Source organism: Globicephala melas, chromosome 8, assembly GCF_963455315.2.
Source record: "Globicephala melas chromosome 8, mGloMel1.2, whole genome shotgun sequence".
In the NCBI taxonomy this organism is placed as follows: Eukaryota; Metazoa; Chordata; class Mammalia; order Artiodactyla; family Delphinidae; genus Globicephala; species Globicephala melas.
Window position 1 is genome coordinate 40,836,763 of NC_083321.1, and position 15,457 is coordinate 40,852,219.

Genomic DNA, 15,457 nt, shown 5'->3' on the forward strand with positions numbered 1-15,457 from the left:
CTGGATTATATAGAATTTTTAAAGCTTCTTCCATCTCTAACAAGCAAGCAATTTTTAAAATTATTAAATAAGCATAGTAATTATTAAAAGAATTCTCATAGCCAGTGCTAACGGCTGAGTATAAAATTTAAAACGTTGTCCCTATTTTCATAGAGCTTCCTGTCTAATGGAAAAGGACAGATAAAAATACTGCGCAATCTCAGTTAAGATGCATATTCTGAGCCTAATTAGATTGTTTTACATATTTGTGAAAATTAGCTATAGTCTAGATTTGAGCATAGATACATACCATTTGATTGTTTTTTACATCGTTTATTTTTATGTTAGCAATGATATGATTTAAACTTTGCAGTGAGTCATAAAAAGGCTGGAAACAATCTGTGTCCACCAATGGATGAATAAAGAAGATGTAATATATATAGACACAATGAAATATTTTTTAGCCGTGAAAAAGAAGGAAATCCTGCCATGGGTGGACCTTGAGAACATTATGCTAAGTGAGATAAGTCGGAGAAAGACAAATACTGTATGACATCACTTACAAATAATCTGAGACTGAACTCTAGATACAGCAGAACTAGGTTGTTACCAGAGGGTGGGGGAATTGGGAGATGGTGGTCTAAGGGTACAAATGTGCAGTTTGAAGACAAGTTCTGGGGATCTAGTGTACAGCATTGTGATTATAATTAACAATACTATATTATATAATAAAAAACTGCTAAGAGACTAGATCTTAAATGTCCTTACCACACACACACACAAAGTTAATTATGTGATGTGATGGAGGTGTTAGCTATCGCTATGGTGGTAATCATATTACAATATACGTATCAAATTAAAACATACATGTGAAACTTCAAAGACTTCCTAAGGGGTCAACTTGCATTTAATTGTGATTTAACTAATTCATGCTTAAATCTAATAAAGACTGATAAATTACCAGAATAGCTTTGTTCATGAAGTAATCAAACTCCCAGCTCAATAAATTACAATGTATAATGAGTGTCCTGTAAAGCTAGCTGACTTAAACTCTCAGCTAGTGAGATCAGTAAAAAAAAAAAATTAGTAATTCAGAATTCCTGCAGCATCCAAATTACCCTTTGACCTTACCAAAGAAATATAAAATGGGGACCAAAAGAAATCTGAGTCAATATTAGACTCTAGATATAATCACTATACTGGAAGCTTTAAAGACATGGTAAAAGTGGGAATGGATTGAGGAAAGGCCATCTAAGTCATTGCATAAGAAGGAAAAACCCACCTGGAGAGTAAGTAGAAGGAGTCCCCTGCTGGACCCCAGTCAACTCTCTACCTCATGGCTGAGTGGAGGCAAGAATCATGGAGCAGTAAGGAGGCAAATTCTGCTTTAGAAGAATACTGGAAGCTTGCACATAGAGCAACAAGCCAAGCTTAAACTCTGTGAGGAAAACATTCCAGGTAAAACAGATAATGAAGCCTCAGCTGGCTTTTACTGAGAGCGCCATGACAACTAGAAAAGGAAGACAGTTTCCCCCCTAATTTAGAGCTGCAGTAACTAACATCCTCTGAATTTTGCTAAAGCAACTTGCTACCTGCTTTCTCTAGTTATGGATCCCATCGTTATCTCCACAAGCAAATACTTCTCTAACATGGCAAAGCAAATTAGTTGATCATAAAGTTTACTTTTACCCTCTCTGAATCAAAAAGATTTGAAAAGGGGTTTAATATAAACTCTGACGTAATTAATCTTAACAAAAACCCATCAGACATAAAGACTTTGATCAAACAGGAAGACTATGACAAATCTGAACAAATGTCTCCTTTTGAAACACAAGAAAAAGGAGGAAACAGAAAAATCTCTAGGTCATAGTCATAAGATTAAAGAAGGTATTTTAATTTTTCTGAATGAAAAATCTTGGATTAAGAAAGGCTGTTTTCATTAAAAAAATAATATTCCTAACTTAAAAAAGAATCCAATAGAGGCAGTAAACAAATTAGGTGCAGTAGAAAACAATGAAGCTACTTTTTTATAAAGAAGTACTTCTCTTTAAAGAAATAGTCTTGATGAACAGGTGTCATCTGGGGATTCCTTTACTCTCAAGTTCTCGGTTCTAAAATTTCTGGTAATCCCATTATCTTCTAAGACCCTTTGTCTTAGTTATCACCCTTGTTTTGCTAAAACACATTTTTATGTAACTTTCTCAGATAGGATGGATGGAACATGATTTTTAAAAATCTTTGCATACCTGAGACTCTTTATTTTGCTCTTAACACTCAACTGTAGCTTAGCTGGATACAGAACTCTAACATGAAAATAATCCTTTTATGCCAGCACTATCTCTTCCCGTTTTACTTTTTTCCTAGCACTTATGTCATAATCATCTCTCTGTCTTTTACACACACACACTTATTTGTTTTTTCTTGCTTTACTAGAATGTAAGTTCCATGGGGGCAGAATATTTTTTTTGCCTGTTTTGTTCAATAATATTCATAGTGTGCATTGAATAGCCTTGTGTATGTTTTATTGCCGAGTCTCTTTAATTGGGAAGGATGAGTAGGAATCCTGTAAACATGGATGGGGCCTGTTTACCTAGCAGGTTTTGCTTTAGAATTACCAGTGTGATTTCAAAAATGAGAAGGATTTACTCTGGAGTATTAAATCTCTCCTGGCCATTTTCTTCAATATCTAAGAGATGTGTTTTCTGCCTGGAAGTAAATGCAGTAAATACAGTAGCTTTGCTTAAAGGTGTGTGGTGTGTGTTATGTGGGAGGCGTGTGTGTGTAGAGCAGACAAAGGCAAATTGCATCAGGAGTCTCTAGGGTTCCACTTAGGCCTCAGCTCCCTTCTAGTATACTTTTTTGTGTGTGTGTGTGGTACGCGGGCCTCTCACTGTTGTGGCCTCTCCCATTGCGGAGCGCAGGCTCTGGATGCGCAGGCACAGCGGCCATGGCTTACGGGCCCAGCCGCTCCGCGGCATGTGGGATCCTCCCGGACCAGGGCACGAACCCGTGTCCCCTGCATCGACAGGCGGACTCTCAACCACTGTGCCACCAGGGAAGCCCCCTTCTAGTATACTTTAATCTCGTAATATTTGCCCACATGTTTTTCATTTTCCAGAAACAATATGAAATTCTTTAACCTACTGGTGATAATATCCTCCCGCCAACTCCTCTCTGTTGTAATGAGCTTCATCCCTTACTAATATTTTGATCAGGAGGAAAAGGAGAAAAATGTACTTGTTTAGTCACCATCTATATTTGATCTATATTTGATCTATATTTGGGAGGACAAACATTGATGACTGTCTCAGATCTACCATTCTCAAAGTTTTGTTTACTTTTACCCCAAATCAAAATATTCTACAAACTCTAACATCTCAGTCACTAATCTCCGTCTTTCAGCCAACTCTTCATTTGGAAATAGCTCAGAAATCTCTTAGAATTTCAATACTGACATCCCTCCAGGATAAAGCTGACTAAATGTTTCCCCTTCTCTCGTGGCAAGGATTCAAAATCATCCTCCTGAGTCTTCCCACACACTTCTCTTACCATGAGAATGAAGAATGCTTGATCCAGTTGATGGTGGTATACACTATTGTCCCTTTTTATCATACACCGGAGCAATAATATCTTTCACTATTTATGGCCTGATTAGACCTATTGAGCTTCCTAAGATGAGAGAGACTGCTTTATTACCTAATAAACAGGTTAGGCCTCAGGCTTTCACAAAAGAGTCCTTATCTCACAGGCACTAGCTGAAGAAGGTCTCAAGAATTTCATCACTTTGGGAACAATGGAGTGTATTTCAGACAAGCTTAGTGGTCCTGCAGAGCAAAGAAGTTAGGGATCCTTCAACATTCAACAAATTTTTACTGAATGCCTTCTGTGTGCTAGGCACCATTCTAGGTATTAGGGAATAAAAGAGATAAAAATCCCTGCCCTCTTGGAAACTTATACTCCTCTGAGAGGCATGGAATAAACAAAATACACAAGCAAAATACACAGTATGCTGAATGACCATTGTTATGATCGGGGAGGAACATAATGAGTGCCAGGGAGGGGCTTTTGAAATTTCAGGTGGAAGGAAGTGACAAAGTGAGCTATATAATGGGTTGGCCAAAAACGTCGTTAGGGTTTTTTGTAAGATGTTATGGAAAAACGCAAATGAACTTGTTGGCTAACCCAATATATGTCTGGGGAAAGAGCACTCTGGGCAGAGAGAACAGAAACTGACCAGGTTCTTAGAAAGGGAGTGTGCCAGCACATGGAAGGAAACAGCAAGGAGGCCAGTGAGGCTAGATCTGAGTGAATTTAAAAAGGAGAATTACTGGGGGCTAAATCGTGTAGGGCCTTCAGAGCCACTGTAATGACTGTCTTTTACTAGGAGTGAGGGCTTGGAACAGAGAGTGATGTAATGCACGTTTAAACAGGGCCACTCTGGCTGCTATGTGTTGAAACCAGACTGAAGGGGAGCAGGAAGCAAGGAGACTAGGTAAAAGGCTACACTTTTTCATAGCTGAACTCTGATCAATTTCCTTTCCAGTCCAGCCCTTTCCATTGCTTCATCTCTTGGCAGTCCTTAACAATGAGAATTTAGAAATAACACATAGTTACTGATTGTGTCCAGACTTCATGTTTGTATTTTGATCAGGACAACAGTTTTGCGTATACAACTTATATAAATTACATTCATGTGTCATTGTTTTCAGTTATCTGCATGCAAGACAGGTAACACTAGAATTCACTAACTTGTAATATCCTTGAAGAAGAGGTAATAAACAAGTCTGACTCACCTATACTCAAAGCCAATAAAGAGAGAATGAAAGCAGAGGGTGGAATAGAATAGTAAATAATTTCTCTCTACATGATATCTGATTCAGTAGAAAACTTTCCAAATGTTATCTCTTTTAGTCATATCAGGTACATATTTTGAGGTTCACAAAGATAAGGGTTACTTGCCTAACGTCACACAGCTAATAGTAGGTAACCAGAAATTAAACTCAGGTCTCTCAATCCGAAGACCAGTACTTTTTCCGCTGTGCCACTACTGCCCAGGTCTGTGACTTGCCATAGGACTAGGATTGTGAAGTGCTAGGCTAGAGAAAATGGGCGTCTGATTCTTGCAGAATGGGACTGCAAATGAGGAAATGTGTTCCTTAGTGGGAAATTTCTCCCAAAGCAATTCTTAGAAAGTGGAAAACTATTAGTATCTAGATTGAAATTCATTTAAAAGTTACCTGTGGAAATCATGAGCTATGAAGAGATGAAGTCTAACTGGAGAAAATGAATTACATAGCACTTTTTTTTTTTTTTTACATAGCACTTTTAATCTTCTCTCTCTCTCTGAATTTTGTTCTGGGTAGAGAATCTATCTCCTATATTTTAAGCAGTGGGAGTGTGTCAGAGAAATGAGAAAAGGAACACGGAGAATGGCTATAAAAGATGAAAGAATCAGAACTGAGTTTTGAACACAGAGCAACAAAGTGAGGAAGTAAGATGAATTCAGCAATCATTGACAACTTGCTCTTTGTAAGGCAGGCAGGCAGAAATACAAAGCTGACATTTCAGGAATCACCAGCCTAAACAAAAATTCACAACCACACTAAATTCTGCTTAAAACCAAGTATAGTCATCCCTTAGCATCTGCAGGGAATTGGTTCTAGGACCCCTGCAGATGTTCAAGTCTACTAATAAAACGATGTAGTATTTTCATATAACCTACGCACATCCCCTGTATACTTTAAATCTTCTCTAGATTACTTATAATACCTAATACAATGTAAATAGTTGCCAGTGTGCAGCAAATTCCAAGTTTTGCTTTTTTTGGAACTTTCTGGAATTTTTAAAATTTTCAAATATTTTTGATCTGCAGTTGATCGAATCCACGCAGGCAGAAACCCTGGATATGGAGGACTGACTATCTAGTTCCAAGTACTAATGTTTAAAGTCATCGCAATTACAATATCCATTTGCTGGGGACTCCTGCCTCTTATGCAAATTGTGACCCTAAAGGAATCTTGCACCTTATCAGCTGTACTGAATACAGAAATAATGTACTAGAAGATTTTTTACATATGTGAATATATGCAGACCTAAGAGACTGCATATTATGGTATGTCTTAGAGAAAAAAAGAGGACAACAACAAAAATAATAACAGTTCTCAGTCATTATAGCTTTTAGGCATATGAAGGATCTTGCTAGAAGGAAGAGTAAGTCTTACATCTAGTCAGAGTCTTATCAATTTGATCAAAGGCAAAGATATTGACAGCAAAGACTCCAGAATTTCATAAAAGTAGCAAATTACTCTTTCAGGAGCATTTTATTTATTTTCCAGCTGAAGATGATTTTTCCCTAATTCTTCAGCACAAGCACATGTCATATCACTGCCGTGTGTTATTATCCAACGGCCAGATGATTCAATTGAAGAATGGTTTACAAAGGGAAATACAGTATGGCTGTAAAATTTCAGAACCACTCCTTAAACTTTCTGAAAAAGTAGTTCCTACCTGAGGGGCATTTGTAGCCACTAGAAATGCATTTGTCCGCCCTGGGTGGTCGTAATCATGCATGGCAGCTGCCACGTACAGAGCCATCAATTCCAATGCAGGAATGTTTGAAGACAGGCAGCCATAGCTCTCATCTGGAATACAGCAACTCCTCGAAGAAATGTAAGCAATTCGCCCAGGGTTAATTCTACCGTTAGAATCTGAGGAACAAGCAAAATAACCCAGCATTACACATAATATCCTCACAAGGAGGCTAAGAAGGAGATTCCCACAGGTAATATCATTATTTATCTTATTTGTTGACTTACCTAAGAAATAGACTCTATTTATAAACATGGACATAAAATAGTATACTATTTCCAACATACATGCTAATAGAGAGGAATACTGTTAAACACGACCCTGAAGTCACTCACTTTACAGGACATGACAGGATTTCATGATGCTGTTACTCAAGCTAGTGATAATTTTTAAAAACCTCTGATTGATAGATGCACCATGGCTTCAGTAGGGATCGCTACTCTCAAAGGGTCTGAGCCTCGCCAGCCCCTCCCCCAGGAGAACGTTGCAGTGGGCCAGACCCTGCTCTTCGGTAACCATGTGTGACTGAAAGGCTGTGATCAAAAATGCCGATATGTTGGAGGAGATGCACCAGGCCTCGGTGGAGTGTGCTACTCAGGCATTGGAGAAATATAATATAGAGAAGGACATTGCGGCCCATATCAAGAAGCAGTTTGACAAGAAGTATAACCCCACCTGGCACTGCATCGTGGGGAGGAACTTCGGTAGTTATGTGACACATGAAACCAAACACTTCATCTACTTCTACCTGGGCCAAGTGGCCATTCTCCTGTTCAAATCTGGTTAAAAGCATGGACTGTGCCACACACCCAGTGATCCGTCCAAAAACAAGGACTGCAACCTAAATACCAAATACCAGAAACTGAAATCTTCAGCCTTGCCTAAGGCAACACCTCGATCTTTATTGTGGTGTTTTGTACAGGGCATTCTCTGTACTAGTTTGTTGTGGTCATAAAGCAATTAGCAAAACAGCTTACATTTGTATTTTCTATTCCATACCTCTCTGCCCCATGTTTTTTCTCTTCAAAATCCACTCCTTTAAAGAAATAAATGTGTTGGAGAAGTGTGCGTTTAAAAAAAATAATAAAAAAGCCAAACCTCTGATTTTCTAAACATTTGTTATTTAATGGCTAGATATAATGGCCGGGGTAACAGGAAAAACCAACCTAGAGAATAACATTTCATGAAATAGTATAGAGACTTAGGAATTTAATATATTAACAAAGTAAGCTATTCAACATAGATGCTTTTCAAATCTTATCCAGATAGATTACCTTTCATTTGTAACCCTGACTACAACCCTTCTTCCTCTTCTTTTTCCTTCCATGAAGCCCCTTATAAAATACTGTAAAGAAAAACTATGAAAACTGAAAAGGCATGGAAAACTGAGGAATGACTCAGTCAATATAACTCTTTTTATCTTCTAGTTAGAAACAGTGTTTTCACTATCAGCACTGTGCTTTTGGTGTCCTTAATATCTTACATTTGTTTCTTCCTTTTTTGTAATTGGGTGGCTGTCTCCATTTAGATAGTTACTAGATTGTTTTTGCTAAAGGGATCTTAAAGTATTAAGAAGGAAATAAACTATATTGAGAGTAGACAGCAAATAAAACCACAAGGATATTAGAGAGATACTAAATTTCATTGGTGTGTTCACCAGTGGAAACTCAGAATAATGCCCTGGCTTGTCAAAGTCCAAAAGGACTTTATCATAATTTAGTTCACTCAATATCTGCAATCACAAGAATGTTTTAACATAATGACTTTAACACACACTACTGATAATTATAAAGATACCTAATTATTTTCATGCTGTTTATATTTTGTATCTAAATAGAGTTTTAGAATTACCCACACTAGAGTTACTTTTAAAAATAATTATAAAAAATAAAAACAAGACAGTTAAATGTATGGATAAAGATATATTTAATTCTGATAAGATTTTAATTACCAATATCAGAGTCAATAACTTCAATTTTTCCTGCATTATATGCGTTCTGTATTTCCCCTAGAATTTACAATATATACATAAAATATCAAAAATGGCCAAAAAATCCTTTTAAACTCAATAATTACTTAGAATTGACATATTAGGATCTTAATACATTAGTTTGTATATACTTAACATTAGTAGTATAAAAATTAGTAGTATAAAAAAGAAAATAGATGGCAAGGACAACTAAACATAACTACTGTAGATCTCATTTAAAAAGAGGACTCACGGGACTTCCCTGGCGGTCCAGTGGTTAAGACTTCACCTTCCAATGAAGGGGGTGCATGGAAAACTGAGGAATGACTCAGTTCCCTATCAGGTTCAATCCCTGATAGGGAAGCTTAAGATCCCACATGCCAAAAAACCAAAACATAAAACAGAAGCAATATTGTAACAAATTCAATACAGACTTTAAAAATGGTCCACATCAAAAAAAAATCTTAAAAAAATTAAATAAATAAAAGCAGGCCTCAGTAAAAGGCATCCAGATTGAAAAGGAGGAGGTAAAACTACCTCTATTTGTAAATGACATGATTGTATACAGAAAAATCCTAAAAAATCCACTGGAAAACTATTAGAACTAATAAATGAGATCATAAAGGTTGCAGGGTACAAGATCAGTATGCAAAAAATCAATTTTATTTCTTCACACTCGGAATGAATAATCAAAAAATGAACCCAAGAAAGCAATTCCATTTACACTAGCATCAACAAGAATAAAATACTTAGGAATAAATTTAACAAAAGAAGTGCAGAACCAGTATTCTGAAAACTAAAAAATATTGTTGAAAGAAATTAAAGAAGACTTAAATAAGTAGAAAAATACCCATGTTCATGGTTCAGGAGACTTAATATTGTTAAGATAGCAATACTCCCCAAAATGATCTATGGTTCAACACAATCCCTACCAAAATCCCAGCTGGCTTTTTTGGTACAAGAGATATATAAGCTGGCCCTAAAATTCATATGGAAATGCAAGAGATCCAGATTAGCCAAAACAATCTTGAGAAAGAAGAATAATTTCGAAGTTTACTACAAAGCTTTAGTAACAAAGATTGCGTGGTACTGGCATAGGATAGACACATAGATCAATGGAATAGAATTGAGAGTCCAGAAATAAATCCTCATATATATGGTCAATTGCTCTTGGACAAGCGTGCCAAGACCTCGTTGAGAGCCAACTATGCCCTGCGTGATGCAAGGCACTTTCATACATGTTGTTTCATTTAATGCTCACATCTTAAAAGGTAGAAACTGACTTCATAACATTTAAGAGCCAACCATGTACAGAATATATAAAGAAAATTTTTCAACAAATGGTGCTGGGACAACTAGATATCCATGTGCTAAAGAATGAATGTTGGACCTCTTCCTTATTTCATCCCCCGAAATTAGCTCCAATGGATCCTAGACCTAAACTTAAGAGCTAGCTATAACTATGAAACTCTTGGAAGAAAACATAGTAAATCTTCATGACCTTGAGTTACACAAACCCCTCTTAGATATGACACCAAAAGCATGAGTAATGAAAGAAAAAATAAGATAAACTTCATGAAAATTAAAAGCTTCTGTGCTTCAACAGACACCATCAAAAAACTGCAAAGACGACACAATGTGAGGAAATAGCAAATCATAAATCTAATAAGATACTTGTATCCAGAATATATAAAGAACTTCTACAACTCAGTAATGAAAAGACAAATGACCAAATTTTTAAATGGAAAAAGAAGATATACAAATGGCCCATAACAACATGAAAAGATGCTCAATGTCATTCGCTATTAAGGAAATGTGAATCAAAAAACCCACAATGAGATACCACTTCACACCTACTAGAATGGCTATCAAAAAGATAGATAGATAATAACAAGAAATTGGAACCTTCATAAGTTGTGTGTGGGAATGTAAAATAGTGCAGCCACTTTGGAAAATAGTTTGGCAGTTCCTCCAAATGTTAACCACAGAGTCACCTTATGACCCAGTAATTCCATAAAACTAGGTATATGGCCAAGAGAAATGAAAACATATACCCACACAAAAGCTGGTAGAATATTCATAGCAGCATTATTCATAACACCCCAAAAGTGGAAAGAACCCAAATTTCCATCAACTGCATACTGACTGGTAGAAGAGTGAGAAAGAGGCAGAAAAAAAAATGCTTAATATATAAAATAAATATCAATATATATCAAAGCAATGAGGAAAATACATGGCTATTATAGACTTCATTTCTGTGACTGGTCACATAGCTGTGTTTGGGATTCAATCATTTTCTTATTTCACTACCCATCCCTCATTCCCTTTTTGCTCAGCCAGCATCTCTACTGATTATGGTTCTTTGCCCAGTGGGATGACCCATACTTTCAGGGGTCTGTACTATTAGTGACCCTTATGGCACTGGATTACTGCAGTTTTTCATTATCTTTTGTCACTGGACATAGGAGTACCAAAAAGGTCAGAGAATCCCCTGGGTTCCTAACATACATCCTCCCATGTGTAGTAGGAACCCTATTTTTTCTTGATAATGAAGATCAGACCGGATCAATCACCTGACCTTGTACAGAATCCTCCTCCTGTCTACTGGTTCAAAGGCACGGAGAACACAAAGTGGCCAGATGGCAGTCTCAGTTTACAGTTTCCCTTTTATGTGTCCTCTATTGAAAGCATTTTTCCTTGGGAACTAAGGTGTGTAAGCCAAGTTTTTGTTTGTTTTGGTGGGGGTTGGGGGAGAAGCAAAAATTTTCTAAGTGGATCGTTTGAGGTAACAGAAAAAACCCTCCTAATCCCACTCTTTGATTCACAGATTTGTGTATTCTTGAAATAGGAGAAATGGTACCATATACTGGTCACTGGTTCAGAAAATAAACCACATTTTGTGGGACAGCACCTTAGCCCCACAAAATGTTTTCACCTAACAGGTGCCCCAACTGAGTCTTCAATATGTCATTCTCTCAGGCCAGCTGTGGGATGATAAAGTTCATGAAAAGATCAGTAAATTCTGTGAGCATGAGCCCAGTGCAACAATCTTTTGAGGCAAAAATGAGTTCCTTGATATGCAATACTGTATATAATAAGCCAATGGTGAATAAGGCATTCACTAAGTTCATAGATGGTGACGGTGAAGCACTATAGACAGTAAAGGTAAATCCATACACAGAGTAAGTGAGAACAAAAGTTGTCTCTTCTATAAGGCAAGGGATCCAATATAATCAACCTACTACTACCAGATAGATGACTGGATATTCCCCCAGGGAATGGTGCTATATCAAGGGCTCACCATTGGTTTCTCCTATTGCCAAGCTGGGCACTCAACAGAAGCCAGGGTCCGGTCAGCCTCAGTGAGAGGAAGTCCATGTTGCTAAACCCATGCATAATCTCCATTCTTGCCATCTTGGCTATTGTGTTTATAAGCCCACCAAATGAAAACGGGAGTAGCTAAGGAAAGAGTCTGATTGATAATCAAGAGAAGAGGTCATTTTGACTACCTGATTATTGAGAGCCTCTTTTGCAGGGAATGCTCTTTGGGAAGTGTATTAGTTAGGGTTGTACAGAGAAGTGGAACCAACAGTGTGTGTGTTTGTGTGTGAGAGTGTGTGTGTGTGTGTGTGTGTGTGTGTGTGTGAGAGAGAGAGAGAGAGAGAGAGAGAGAGAGAGAGAGAGAGAGAGAGATTTTAAGGAATTGGCTCATGCGAATATGGAGGCTGGCAAGTCCAAAATCTGCAGTATGGGCTAGCAGACTGAAGAACCAGGTAAGAGTCAATGCTGCAGTTCAAGTATGAAGGCTGTCTCTAGGCAGAATTCCTCCTTTCTGGGGGGAAGTCAGTCTTTGTTCTATTAAAGCCTTCAACTGATTGGATGAGGCCCACCCACATTATGGAGAGCAATCTGCTTTACTCAAAATCCACTGATGAGTGAATCTCATCTAAAATACAGCCTCACAGAAACATCCAGAAAAATATTTGACCAAATGTCTGAGCACCATGGTTCAACCAAGTTGACACATAAAATTAACCATTACAGTAAGCATTCACATGGGAAACAGATATCCTCCACTCGGAGAAGTCTAGCCACAAATCTCTTTCCCAGAACTCCTTATCACCAATTTTCCAATCTTCTTCCTTCTAAAACTCTAAGTATCCAAGCAAGCTATTACCCACGGGCCATGTATCTGCGTAGACCCTTTCTCCTGGTCATCTCTCTCTCTAGGCCAAATAAACAAGCAGATTTACTGCTTGATGTTCTGCCTACTGATTGGATTTACCTTCCCCTTTTTATCCTTCAAAGGATACCTTTGAGAGTCTATAAAGCTGTAGTCATCCACTTTCAGGAGGTACTGACTGGTATATGGGACAGAACAATCTAGAAACCAGGTCTTTTCTCCTTCAGTCACCCGGTCATGGGTAATTCCCCATGAGGCCATACGGATTAAGGAAGAGTGCCAACGTATTAGCAATAGCTGCCATAGGAATCTGAGTTCATATTTGGAGTCTCCTGTTCCTTCAGGGGCAGCTCAAAACTAACCTTGTATTTAATATTTCCTCTTGATGATTGAGTGCTACTGTACATGCCAACTTTAGGAGAGTCAGAGGGCCCAAGTTTAGGACAGGCAGGTCATGTGGTAACTTAGTGCACATGGTCAAATATTCAAACTCTATCAGAGCCCAGTAACAATCTAGCAGCTGTTTTACAAAAAGAACAGTTATCCGAGGAAGAAGGATGGGCACTGCCTCAAAATCCTAAGGACTTATACTATGATTCCCTTGTAGTGATCTTCTATAACTCCACAGAGGATCCCTACCTGCCAAAGACACTCTGAAAACTGCTGATGTGTTGAGGGTCATATTGCCAAGTGTCCAAGCAGCTTACACTACCCTGAAACTGCTTCACATGATTCTCCTGCTCTGAGTTGCACATAAAATTCGTAGCCTTACAGTTCATGGGTTGGAGCAGCAGTACTGAGATATTGTAAATTTGCCTTTCGAATCCAAAGAGCACTCTAGGTAGAGAATTCAAAATAATTGTCCCTAACCTTGGAGAGGATACCTCAACATATCCTAGACCACCAGATTCCTAATAACTTCACTGAGGTAGCAAATCTCTGAATTTTTGTGCAAGTTCTCTCATTTCTCTTCCTCTGGCACTCTTATCAAGGTATCTAGGATATTTGTTACATCTTGCACAGTAGAGCTATTCAGCATTATCTGGTCATTATACTGGACCACTTTGATACCTTATGGGACTAGGCTAGATTATAACAGAATGGGAGACTTGATATAGCCCAGAACTAGGATGATGAAAGTGTACTGCTATGCCTGCCAGATGAGAAAGTAAATGTCTTCTTGTGGATTTTGCTAACAGGTATAAAAAAAGACACATTTCTCCAGATTAACAGCTGTGTACCAAATAGGATGAGTGGGGTTGACTTATTCAAAAATTCTTATCTGGAACAGCTGTGACAACTGGAGTCACCACCTGATGAAGTTTAGAATAACCCACCATCATTTTTCAAGATCCATTCATCTTGTGTAAAAGCTAAAGTACCACAGGTCAAATAGCGTGTGATGGAAGTCACCACTCCTGCATTTATTAAGCATTCGATGGTGGCACTAATTTTGCAGTCCATCCAGAAACAAGGTACTGCTTTGGTTCACTATTTTGCTAGAATGAGGCAGTTTCAGGAGATTTCACTTGACCCCCTCCCACCATGATGGTCCTCTCTGCAGAGATCAAGGAATTAATGGAGAGATTCTGCCAGTTGCTAAATATGTTTATTCCAACTGTGCATTCCAAAAATGGGTGGGTTCAGGGAACTACCACTATGAGATGGACCCAGGCCAAAAGTCCTTTTATCATCTAAATTCCGTAAGCCCCTACTATGATTGGTGGGCCAGTGTGGTAGTTTACCCTCCAGGAGTTAGCGTTGCAATGTATTTCTCAACACTGATGAAGGGGGACACTTCTGAGGGACATGGTTAGGTATGGGTGGGAAGACTACATGACCAATCCATTTCAATATCCTATCAGTGTAAGCCTTTGAATTCCTTCCTCCACAGTATATCAGGAAGTTGTGACACCTCAATTTCTCTTCATGCCTAGATTTCAGACAATGAATGGAGCAAACTGTTAGGGCCACTGCCGAACACTCAAGCTAATGCCCTGAATCCAGAATCTCTAATAGGTACACCTATATCAATAAATTCAGAATGATCAACCATTACCTTCCTTTCCCTTGCTGTAACACTTTAAATCCATTCCCACATATATTCCTCAGGTTTCTGCCAATATAAATTTAGGAAATTATTCTGGTGTTCAGACTTAGATCCTGGCAGATATGAGTTTAATTATGGATCACAAAGAAATGAGAGGTGGTGGGACTGGATTTAGAGGTGAAATAACATTCCCCTACAAGTCAAGAATCTCAGGTGAGGTTGTTACAAGGTCTTCAGGCAACCAACACAAGGAGAAATGATTGTTTCTCAGCAGGGAGGTACAGCAAGATTTGAGGGGTTCAGGGTAATCAGATTTACTGAAATCTACTCAAATATTCCCCTTCCAGTTAGTTATCAGGGTCCTTTCTTTCCCAATTGATACCGTAGTTCTAACATAAGAGGCTTAGTGAGGCCGTGAACTCAACTTGAATTGTATTTCAGGTAACTTCAGGATCAGACTTTGGATTATGTTTTCAGTAGTCATGATCCTACTACTATAAAAATTAAGGAATCTTTTAGCTATCTGGTTCTCTAACCATTCATTTAAACTCTAAACGTGTCATTTCATTTCTTTTTTTTTAATTGAAATATAATTGACACAAAGCACTGTGTAAATTTAAGGTATACAAGGTGTTGATTTGATACATTTGTATACTGCAATATGATTACCACCTGGAGCATTAGCTAA

At 38.0% G+C, this 15,457-nt stretch overlaps 1 protein-coding gene and 1 pseudogene across 3 annotated transcripts in view; one reads left to right on the top strand and one right to left on the bottom strand.

Annotated features, from left to right (window-relative positions):
- Nucleotides 1-15,457, bottom strand: part of PDE3B (phosphodiesterase 3B) — a 177,025-nt gene that overhangs the window by 11,037 nt on the left and 150,531 nt on the right. For all 3 annotated transcript variants that reach the window (XM_060303477.1, XM_060303479.1, XM_030831481.2), the window contains exon 12: nucleotides 6,487-6,686. In XM_060303477.1, the coding sequence (XP_060159460.1) occupies nucleotides 6,487-6,686 (200 nt within the window). The remainder of the gene's footprint in view (nucleotides 1-6,486; nucleotides 6,687-15,457) is intronic.
- Nucleotides 7,085-7,657, top strand: LOC115839599 (dynein light chain 1, cytoplasmic-like; annotated as a pseudogene).